General features: G+C 39.3%; 2 protein-coding genes across 4 annotated transcripts; one reads left to right on the top strand and one right to left on the bottom strand.

The window, feature by feature from the left end:
* Positions 1–751: 751 nt before the first annotated feature.
* Positions 752–6,198, top strand: LOC306860405 (tripartite motif-containing protein 54-like). 3 transcript variants are annotated; one of them, XR_013783380.1, is made up of 10 exons: positions 756–1,130; positions 3,243–3,385; positions 3,490–3,664; positions 3,739–3,834; positions 3,924–4,157; positions 4,256–4,278; positions 4,358–4,482; positions 4,547–4,776; positions 4,952–5,134; positions 5,201–5,427. XR_013783380.1 is itself a non-coding variant. In XM_079402082.1 (10 exons), the coding sequence occupies exons 1-9, from the start codon at positions 966–968 to the stop codon at positions 5,036–5,038; spliced, it is 1,278 nt and encodes a 425-aa protein (XP_079258208.1). In that variant the 5' UTR covers positions 756–965; the 3' UTR covers positions 5,039–5,064; positions 5,211–5,427. The 3 variants fall into 3 exon arrangements, 2 of the variants coding, with proteins under 2 accessions (XP_079258207.1, XP_079258208.1); XM_079402082.1 differs by having other exon boundaries at positions 4,952–5,064; positions 5,211–5,427; XM_079402081.1 differs by having other exon boundaries at positions 752–1,130; positions 4,952–6,198.
* LOC306860403 (uncharacterized protein) lies at positions 6,014–11,823 on the bottom strand. Its single transcript, XM_079402079.1, has 2 exons — positions 11,703–11,823; positions 6,014–8,332 (listed from the first exon to the last, which is right to left on the bottom strand). The coding sequence occupies exons 1-2, from the start codon at positions 11,705–11,707 to the stop codon at positions 6,997–6,999; spliced, it is 1,341 nt and encodes a 446-aa protein (XP_079258205.1). The 5' UTR covers positions 11,708–11,823; the 3' UTR covers positions 6,014–6,996.
* Positions 11,824–11,834: the final 11 nt, after the last annotated feature.

The raw sequence follows: 11,834 nt of genomic DNA, 5'->3' as shown, positions 1-11,834 counted from the left end.
AAGTGTGTTGATTGTGTATTTGTGCAAAGGAAATAATGATCTACAATATAAAATTGTAATGTTGCTTTTCACACATTTACAGGGATATAAAAAACCCTCATAATTAAAATAGTTATAATATTAAACCAAAAATATTTAAGTGAATGTTAGAAAAGTTGTATGTATTAAAGACTGTGTGTGTGTATATATATATATATATATACGATACACGTGTATATACACACACACATATATATATATATATATATATATACACACACACACACATACAAGTTTGGAACAACATGAAGGAGAGTAAATGACAGATTTTTTTATTTTTTTTTGTCAACAATTCTTTTAAGTAGCTTCTATGAGTAAATACACTACATTTTTTCTGCAATTGTTTGATGAAAAATACTGTACAAACTTTAATATTGTGAAATATTGCAATTTTAAAATGACGCTTTTTCAGTTTTTCCTCTGTCTTTTTCCAACTCGAATGTACTCGTAAATACTTGTGGAAGTTTTTGTGTTAAAAGTGTCAAGTACACTTCATAAAAACCATCTTACACTCTTCTAATACTGTAGCTGTTCTGGCATTATTGACTTGTTGTTTGTTTCAAGACTGAAGACATGAATGATTGGAGTAACTGGAGATGAGGCATCATCTCTGTTTCCCAGCATTCCACTGGCTGCCTGATATGGGCACAACTGATCATGGGTAGGGGGTGTCCCAGTGAGCCAGCAAGAAACCGGACACCTTCCCCCTCTCACACATGCACAAATACATATCTTCAGCTGCAAACCAACACAGGCCCCATCGCGCTGTTCAAGCACAGGGGCAGAGTGACTGCCTGCTGCCTCGAGAGACTGGACAACCACACAGCACAGAGACATGAAGACGGTGGCGTCTCATCTCCTTAGCTGTGGTTTCGCTCTCCTGTCTTAATATCCAGTGAGTGTGGGGTCAGCAGGGGCACACGGCCATGTCTCTTCCACTGGATATACGCTCTTACCACAAAGACCCCTCATTGGGGACACTGGAGAAGCAACTCATCTGTCCCATCTGTGTGGAGGTCTTCACGAAACCAGTGGTCATTCTGCCCTGTCTGCACAACCTCTGCCGCAAGTGTGCCAATGAACTGTACCAGGTGTGTACCAACTCACTCAGGGCATGATGGTTTATTTGTGGATGTAGAAACATTTTGTATGAACCATTTAAAACATGTTTACAAGCACTTTTTCAAGCCTTTGATAAGATGATAAATTCTCAAAATAGCATCTGTGCACTTGATACACATATATCTGTACATGACATGAGCTGCCAGTTTCCTTCATAACCCAAAGTGTTTTCTAAGGTGCTATTTGAATTTTAAGCGATAAGTAATTTTTGCAAAGTTGGATGGTCAACAACATGTCAAGGTGCTTGTACATTTGAGTACATACATGCCCATTTATCTCAGTAACGTTAACTATATTAGCATCCACACCACTGGATAATAACATTCTGTTTATTATAAGTGCATGCTGCAGTTTTGTCCTCTGCCACTTTAAACGCTCAAGCAGGATGGACTCTCATTGGCTGAGTTCAATTTAATGTTTTTAATTGATCAACACCTGGGAAAAAATCATTTTGATTCCAATGATATAATTTCTTTATAATTATTTTTGTGGTCTAAATTTCCATATTCTCATACAATTGGAACGATAATTAAAACTTTACAGTTGTAGTTATTATTATAGACATATTTTAGGAGTTAATGGAGTCATTTCTAAAGTCATGACTGCAGTATCACAGTAACCACAAACACAGACAGTTTTCTAGCGACCTTTCATGTGGAAAGCCAACAGGTGGGGATTGCAAATGTCTAAACTCAATCCCCAGTCTGAAATCTGAGGTATAAAAATAGGCGATGGCCTACATTTGATGCATTTGAGCCATCAGGGGTTTAGTGTTCATGCAGCACACAATGGACATGTTGATATGAAAGTCCCTTGTAACAGATATATGTTTTGTCTGCATAACCCTTCTCCTCCTCTGCACCTAAATTAACTTTGATACCTCACCGGTTTTCCCTTACACCTCCTCATAAGCAAAGGTTAAAAGCCAAGCAGTGTATCTGTCATGTGGCCATTTTACATGGGAGAAAAATAATGCCATCTCTGGCTGCACCTTTTTATCTGCATGCTTGTCTTACCGTTTCCAGGTGCTATCACATCATAATTATCAGATAGTTATATATGGCATTAATCACATTATGCTGATGTGTAAGTTAGTAAGGTGGTCCAAAGAGATGCTAAAAAAATGTTAGTTGCTCCCTGCTCTTTTAAGAACCAGGGTTGTTTAAATATGCACTACAGGAAATTGAATTGGATTGAAATTCAACCTATAATGCAATTATAAATAAATGCAGTCTTCCACTCTGGTCCATAAATTAGTAAAGCATATAAAAGCTTTTTTTTTTTTTAAATACATACATAAAATGTTCAAAAATTCTGTCAAGCTTATGTTCATAATTCAGCAACCTTTCACACCTCAACCTTTTACAAAATAACACTTCATGGGCTCACATGAATTTCTTAGAATTTCAATTTGAATTAAACTTCCTTAAACTCAAATTTTGATTGCAATTCTTAAATTGGTGCGCAACCCTGATAACTGCATACACACTTGACCTCTGACCTCTCAGAGTGAGTGTAGTATCTTTTTGAAACTGAAACCAAGAAGGAAGTAGTGACATAAAAATATTATCATCTTGATTCCTGAGGAATATCAAGTTGTGCATCTCTGTAAATATATAGCAAATAATTCAGTGTATAAATAATTCCCATCATGCCTTAGGACATCATTATAATTGAGCCAGTGACGGTGCTCTGATTCACACTAGACCCGTAAGAGCTATTGAAGAGTCTGACTATTTTAGGATACCTGGTGAGATCAGTCTCAAGCTCCTCTGTTTGCAAACTCTATTTCACGCCACTATATCTATTGATTAAGACAAGAGACATAGACACACACATGCACAGAATCAGACTGCTCAGTAAGATCATCTTACCGTAGTACAAACAGTGCATCTCTAAGGAGGTACATGAAAGTGCAATTAGTCTAACCAAGAGATGATGATGTTATTCAGTCTGGTTAACCATGCTACTTTTTTGTTTCTTAGAAAGGCATCTGAAGTGAAGTTTCAATTGTCAGTCGATACATGTAATCACAAATACTGCTGACAGCTGAAGAACAGCATGCTGAGTAATATGTATAGCCGTCTCTCTTCCAGGTAGGAGGACGTTTTCGCTGCCCTTCCTGTCGGCGTGAGGTTGTCTTGGACCATCATGGAGTTTATGGACTGCAGCGCAATTTACTCGTGGAGAACATTATTGATGTTTACAAACAGGAGTCTGAAAGGTCAGATGATAGAGAAAGATCCAAGATGTATTGTAAACCAAAAGTTGTGTCAGTACAGTAAGTGTTTAACTGATCTTTAATTTACTGTAAATCAATGTCTCCAGCTCTAGGCCTCCACCGAAGCCTCCTGCACTGTTCAACTGTACAGAGCATGAAGATGAGAAGCTTAATATTTATTGCCTCACGTGTCAGGTGACCTCCTGCTCTCTCTGTAAGGTGTTTGGGGCCCACAAAAACTGCCAAGTAGTTCCCCTGCCTGATGTTTACCAGCAGCAGAAGGTGTGTTTTTCAAAATATTTGTGTCGTCATGTTACATTTTCACATCTTGCACTAAATAATTTCAATTCTTATAGACTGAACTCAGTGACAGACTTGCTACTTTGGTTTCCACAAATGAACGTGTTCAGTCATTTGTTAATGAAATAGAGGCACTCCACAGGAACATAGAGGTTTGTATGGATCTTTTACAAAGTCTTGTAAATATAACATCAAAAAACCATTAACTACAAAACCAATGCACACAATTATACTTTGACAGGAAAACAGCAGGATCCAGAAACAGATTCTGTGCGAGAAGTTTGATCACTTATCTGCCATTCTGGAGGAACGTCGTAAGATCATGACCCAACAAATCACTTCTGAACAGGAAGAAAAGACTGGCTGGACCCAGTCTTTACTGCAGACATATAGTGAGCATGTAGACACAAACTCAAAGTTGATCCAGGCAGCCCAGACTACAATAGAGGATCCAGAGATGGCTTCTTTTGTGCAGGTATACTGTAACTTCTGTGTGGGGCTCCTCAGTAATCTTACATTTTGAATGCCAAAGGCATGCAGTGTTTGATATATATTTTTATCTCTGCTTTATAGACCTCACAAGATCTTATTGAGAAGTAAGTCTATTAGCAAATTTAGCAAGACTGTTGAAATAATTAAATCCAACAAAAACAGTCTCTTTCCTTTTCCCTGAAGGGTTGGTATAGCATCTAACTGCTTCACTCAGGAGACCCTGGATCCTGACTATGAGAAGATGGATCACTACAGAGTGGATTTTGATGCAGAGGAGAGAGTTCTGTGCCAGTTGGATTTCATGGAGAGTGAGTATCAGAGACCCAATAAATTAACTTATCATTTATTTTCACAATTCCTCTGATTTTGCAGTTGAAGAAGAAGTGGAGGAAACACCTGATGAACCAGAGTCAGAACCTGAGTCTGAACCTGAACCGGTGCTGACCCCAGAACCTGACCCTGAAGCAGATCAGGATCTAAAATCAGAGGGTTCTGAGATGATGAGTCCCACGCCGGAGACAATAGAGGACACTTGTGGACAAGCAGAGAGTTGTAGAGACATCAGAAAAGTGTGTGAAAAGAATGGCTTAAGCACTACACAGGTACATTCATCAACTAATGTGTGCATCTGGAGTCTCAGTCAAAGTTCTCAAGAACATTTTCTGGACACCTAAATAAGAACACCTAACTTGAGACATATTAGATAAAATTGTCTGTGGTATTTAAGGTTTATTGAAATATACATCAGTAATTGATTATTTTCTATCTTTCCTTTAGATTGTCACGCTAGTCTTTTATTTCCTGGGCTTTCTGGTCATCCTCCAGCGAATTTGGGGAAACATTCAGTGCCTTATTTATATATAGCAGAGGTTAAGAGACATGGTCTCCAGGTACTAATAATGCTCACGTTATTTTTAATAAAAACAAAGCCAAAGATTTTTGTTTAAATAGGAGGAAGGTGTTAAAATAGAGACATGATACTAATCCAGTCTATGTTCTTGCATAAAAGTAAAGTCACTTATCAAGTTTTCTGCAGACTGGCACAGCTGTGAGCTCAGCACTTGAAGGACTGAGCCCTCCAGTGGTCACCAGTGAGATGATTCGTCTCTGATTCTACTGGCTCAATCCTCCAAAATAAAACTAGAATCTCAAAGAAAGAATGGTGACTTGCTACTGGTCAGGATGGGTTCTCCTCCCTTCTTGAAAAAAATCTTCTTTGTGTTTGTGCAAATAATTAAAAACACTATACACTTATTTTTGGATCTGTTTTTTTGTTTGCCCAATAACATTGACTGTTCTTGCTGTAATAGTCAGTGAAATTTCTCACCATTTGTTAGACGAGTGCTCCAAGACTGTATAATTTGAAACACCCATCTACCAATTTGCATTCACTCTAGACTTGGTTGTAATGATATGAATGGATGAATAGTGTTTATAACTAATGGATTTGTTTGTATGAGCGTAATCTTAAGAGTTGGCTTGAACTAAAACACAGATTTGTTTTTTCTTTTCTCTTTTCTCATTGTGTCAGCATTGACTGTCTAATGGTTTGTGCAATGCATTATATGTGACATTTTGAGCAATTGTACATCATTGTCATACATTTGTGTTTTCCTCATTGTGTCAGATGGATACAAATTAGTTTATTTTTTTGTTACAGAGCAGAGCACAGGACATGCAAATGAAAATCATTGTGGCCATGAATTAAGAATTTGTTCATTCATTCCCTCGTTTTAATAGCCTAATTTGTGGGCTACGATTTAACTAAATAAAAACATGGGAGCAAATTATGATTAAATCAACAAATTAATAAAATGTGGCCACAGTCAAGTTGTGGGAACAAATTTTTAATTTGTGACACAATATTTATTTTTTCTTCAACGTGTCGTGTCTGGGGCTCTGTATGATTAGCATCTCATGGAAAGTTGACATGAAAGGAAAGTTGCAACTGTCTTTTCTTCAAAAATGTCTTATATCCCAGTGAAATCTCAAATGAATAAAATGGACTGGATTTTGTCCATCTGAAATGAATTTGATTATTGTTTTGATGGAATATAGACCCTTTTTCTGTTAGTAAACATTGTGACATTTTTCTGTGAGCGGAGCTTAGCTGGAGGCAGAAAGATTCAACCGGATCTCAACTGAAGGGGATCCTGTCAGATCCTTTGAGTAAAAGAGTATGCGGGTCGGCCAATCTGGTTTCGTCCATTAAAGTTAACCTTTTCAAATAACAATCGCGGTCCTGGACAGTACAGCTATACCTTTCATGTGCAAATAAAATCTGAATTTCTCCAGTTATTGTTAAAAAAATTATAGCTAGCGTTAGTGAAGCGGTCAGTGGGATCTTTCTGCCTCCAGCCCACAGAAAAACGTCACAATGTTTACTAACAGAAAAAGGGTCTATTCCAGCCACAATTAATCACAACAATGTATATACAATTACAAGTGATTAAGCATATAAATCGTCAGTTTGTTGTTTTACACACATGCACACAGACATTATTTCACACACTACATCATGAGATGCCTAAGAAATCTTGGTAACACTTTAGAATACTGTTTCTTACTTACTACATAACTAATAAGGAATTATTGAAGAACTAACATGTGATTATTCATTAACACTTAACTCACTACTGTTAACTACTAATCAGTATGTAATACAATTTTATGATTGTGTAACAGTTAGCTAATCAATAACTAATGTATTCTGTCATACCTCCTGAAGAACTACTATTAATTATCTACTAGTTAAGGTTCAAGAAAAATAACTATGAAGTAACTACTAATGAACAATTATACGCAAATAGTCACTATAATAATCAGGCTGTGGCCCACAAATGAAGCCACACCACATGCAGGTCACCTCTCTCTCTTTTTGCTCTCTGGATCTGCTCCGCACACCCTGGGAAGCCTGGCACACCTGCCTTCTGGCAGCTAGTGTCGATGTACCCATTGCTTATGAGGTAGGTGGTCAACCTCTTGGCCAGGATGGAGAAGAAAATCTTGCCTTCAACATTCAGGAGTGCGATGCTCCTGAACTGGCTAATGGTGGTAGAGTTTTCCTTCGGGACAAACACTGTAACTACTGACGGGATGACTTGGTTCTTCCAGGCCACTCTCATGAGGTTCCACAGATATCTCTGGACCCCTGGGCAGTACTTGTACAGCTTATAAGATATCCCGTTGGGGTCTGGAGCTAAGGTTGCTCTCGCTTTCCATACAACTTCTGCTACCTCACTGAGTTTGGGAAGGTCAGCATTGAACAGGAAGGATGGGCGGGCTGGACGAGGAACATAACCTGGTGATCCCAGTGGAGTTGACTTCGCTGGGTCACTGTACTGCTCCCTGATGAAACTCTCCAGCTGTAATTGTGTGATCTCCAGCTTCCCGTTTCTCTTATCCTCCAGTAGTTGTCTTGCATGCTTGAAGGGGTTTTTGAAGAAGTTGCTTCTCTCCTTCTCCTTCCACCTTCTGCGTTTGTGGATGCGCTCTGCCCTCCGAAGGCTGGCTAGGTTCTTCTTCACCTCCTCCCACAGTGGCTTCAGGCCCTCCCTCTCCTCTTTACTTGCCTTCCTCCACTGCTTTCGAAGCTGGCATCGCCTCTTCACCAGTTGCTCAATCTTTCTCTCCCTCCTCCCCTTCTGCTTTGAGCCCTTCTGCTTCTCAGCCACTACTCCGAACCTGCTTCTGCACTCCTCGTACAGGATGTCTCCAATGCAATTCAGGTTGGCTTCCACCTGGCCACACAGTGAGTGCTCTAGGATGAGGCTGAGGTCCTTATCGAGCTGCTGCCACACTACCACCTGATTTGCTTTCGACCTATTGATTAGCTTCCTCCGCCCAGGTTCTTTCCTCTCTGTCCTCTGGCCTGGCTCCTGGTTGCTGGGGTTTGTTGATGTTGATTTCCTAAGGGTGTTTTCTCCTGTGCCACCCTCAGAGGAATACGTGTCGACCAAGGACCCTCCTGTGTCCTCTACCTGCTTTCCCTCAGCAACGTTGGAACCCTCAGCACTGTGGTTAGCAACCTGGCTTTGGGCTCCTCTTGTCTGCCCTGCAGTTGCAGAACAATGTTGCTGCTGGCCCCCCACTTGACACTTCTTCTTTCCCTGGTGAATCCTTAAACCTCTGAAGGTGGTCACCTTCTCCCATCCACACCTGCATAGAATATCATTATATGCTTAAATATTAAGATTTGTACTCATAGAAATTACTAAAGTAGTCAAACCTGTTCATTAGAAGGGGGTGATCCAATACTTTTGGCAATATAGTGTATAACACCAGTAAAATTATAAGTAGGCCTATTCATTTTCCAAATGACTTGAGTAAAAGGACAAGTACAAAGTACTACTACAGTAGCAACTTTGTTACAGTCCATTATACATATAGCTATACACCACCACAGTCCTGTCTTACATCAATTTTTGTACAGCCACTGTAACCTTGGAAAAACAAATCAAGGTGTACCCCAATCAGAAACCTTGGTTTAACAACAGAGTGCGGGAGTTGCTCAGAGTTCGGGACATAGCACTGAGATCACGAGATAGGGAGGAGTATGGGAGGGCTAGGGCCAACCTAAACAGAGGCATAGCACAAGCCAAGCGGAAGTATAAACAACGGATTGAGGATAACTTCAATGAAAATAATCCCCGTGCCATGTGGCAAGGTGTAAGGAACATCACTGACTATAAGCAGAGCAACAGTCATCCATCCTCCACTGACCCCTCCCTTCCTGATCAGCTAAACACATTCTTTGCCCGCTTTGAGGACAGCTCTAGCAGGAGGTCAGACCCAGATGCAGACACCAGCTTTCCAGAGAGCGATCAGCCATTCACTCTCCAGAATTATCAGGTAAAGAGAGTACTATCCAACATCAACTGCAATAAAGCAACAGGACCAGATGGCGTTTCAGGACGAGTATTGAAGGCATGTGCTAATCAGCTCACTGCAGTATTCACACACATCTTCAACCTGTCGTTACGGCAGGCCACTGTTCCCACCTGTCTGAAAACTGCTACTATAATCCCCATACCCAAAACCTCTGCTATTACCAGCATGAATGATTACCGGCCAATTGCTCTCACCCCAGTGATTATGAAATGCTTTGAGAGACTGGTTTTGTCCCATATCAAAGCATGTATCCCTCCTGATCTTGACAAACACCAGTTTGCATATAGGATCAACAGATCCACAGACGATGCTATTTCAATTGCACTGCACGCAGCTTTTACACACTTGGAAAATCCCAATAGCTACGTTAGGATGCTGTTTGTGGATTATAGTTCTGCGTTCAACACCATAAATCCAATAAAACTGGTCAACAAACTGCAAACACTGGGTCTGGGAGTACTTCTCTGCCACTGGATTGAAAGCTTTCTCAGTAATAGACCCCAGCACGTCAGGTTTGACCACCACTGCTCTCAAAACATCATTGTCAGCACTGGGGTCCCCCAAGGCTGTGTTCTTAGTCCAGCACTCTACTCTTTGTTTACATATGACTGCACCTCCTCCCACAATTCAAATACCCTCATTAAATTTGCAGACGATACAACCTTAGTGGGACGCATAACTGACAATGATGAAACTGCATACAGAGAGGAGGTCCAGATACTAACTACTTGGTGCAAGGACAATAACCTCATTCTAAATACAAAAAAAACAAAAGAAATTATAATAGATTTCAGGAGAAGCAAAAAAACACCCCACAATGGTCTGTGTATTAATGGAGAGGAGGTCGAGCGAGTCTCAAGTTTTAAATTTCTGGGAGTGTACATTACTGAGGACCTGACATGGAGCTTGAACACCACCTGCATTATTAAGAGAGCTCAGCAGAGACTGTTCTTCCTGAGGACCCTGAGACGCAACAAGCTTCCCCGGAAGCTGCTGATCAGCTTCTACCGCTGCACAATAGAAAGTGTCTTAACATACTGCTGTACTGTGTGGTATTCTAGTTGCACTGTTGCGGACAAAAAAGATTTACAGCGGGTTGTGAAGACAGCTGAAAGGATTGTTGGCTCCCCACTTCCAAACTTGTGTGATATCCACTCAAATCGTCTCTACACACGGGCAACAAACATCCAGCAGGACCCCTCACACCCCGGAAACTACTTTTTCACCACCCTCCCCTCAGGTAGACTGAGAACTCCAAGAACACACACTAATAGGCTACAGAACAGTTTCTTCCCCAGAGCTGTGGACAGGCTGCAGAAATCATAGTAACCTCTACCAACATCACTAACATTCAGTTTCCCTATAAAACATGTACATTGACACTTACACAACATACAATATACATAACTTATATGTGCAGACAAGCTGTAACACATGGGCCAATTGCAATAACGGACTTTATGCAATAATGGCCCTTCGAATTTTGAGTGTCTTAAATGTGGTTAATGGACTATGGGCACAATTGAATGATCTCTGTGCAATAGCTTGTGTTTTAGGTTTTTTATATTTTTAATATTTTTTAGAGTATTTATATTATGGGTTGAATGTATCATAATGTTAATGTGTGTAAATGTTTACTTCAATGCTGCTAATTGGATTGCTCTAACATAATTTCGTTGTATAAGCATATGCAATGATAATAAAGATCAAATCAATCAAATCAATTGAAATCAAATCAATTAGTCCTATTATTAGCCTATAATGGAAATGAAATATGCATTTTGTTTGCTGCACACCCAAAAGGACTTGTTACTATAATTGTACATAAGTTTTTGCCTGTATGATAATTGCTTTGTGCGCATGTTCTGTAGGAAGTCTGCTTCGGAAAGGAACCCCAACTCCACCGTCTTGCCATAACTATCCAACTTACTACAGATACAGTACACTCTGTAAAATGGTGTTTATTTATTTATTTACCGAAACACTGGGATGAAGCTGTTGGGTCATATTTGTCTTTTGTTTTTTAGTCTTGGGTAGTTGTGCTAACATCTAAATGTTCTCATCTGAAATAAAGATTGTAAACAAGTTGTGTTGTGTATTTTACAAAGTTTATGATTACTTTTATAGGTTTTTTTTAGAGTGTAAGTTTGATTTGAGTCAAAATGATGTAATAATTATTATTTATTAATAATTCTGTATTAATTACTAATGGGTTCCCTATATTTTAACTTTAGAATACTGTTTCAGGTTCTTAGTAATTCCTGCAGAATTATTTGATAATTCTGGATTAATTACTAATGGGTTACCTGTATTTTCATTTTCCCTCAGTCCTTGCCTTACATACAGGAATTGAATTAATGGTAATGAGGTATATGGTGAGGAGACACACATACAGTGCTGTATATAAAATATAAAAACTAAGCTAAGTTATCACATGGCACTGGAGTGGTGGTGAGGTTCCTATCAGAAGCTGATTTCTTACAAAAAAACACTCACAAAATAATTCTCAACACAGGTAAAACCTCTATAAAATGTATTGCATTTATTAATATTGCATTTTCATACTACTACTAATACTGCTGCTAATAACATTTACATGAAAGGGTCACAACTCAATGTATTTGTGTATAACTGTTACTTCATAGTTATTTTTCTTGTTTTGCCTCCAGCTTCAAGAATCGCTTTCACTGATTGATTTCGATCCGTCAACGCATCTCTGAAGAGATATGACTAAAAATAATCTAAATAATCGTCTAGCCGTAGGGATTGA

This window comes from Barbus barbus (assembly GCF_936440315.1).
Source record: "Barbus barbus genome assembly, chromosome: 41".
In the NCBI taxonomy this organism is placed as follows: Eukaryota; Metazoa; Chordata; class Actinopteri; order Cypriniformes; family Cyprinidae; genus Barbus; species Barbus barbus.
The sequence above is the reverse complement of the archived record's forward strand: the minus strand, read 5'-3'. Positions and strand labels throughout refer to the sequence as shown.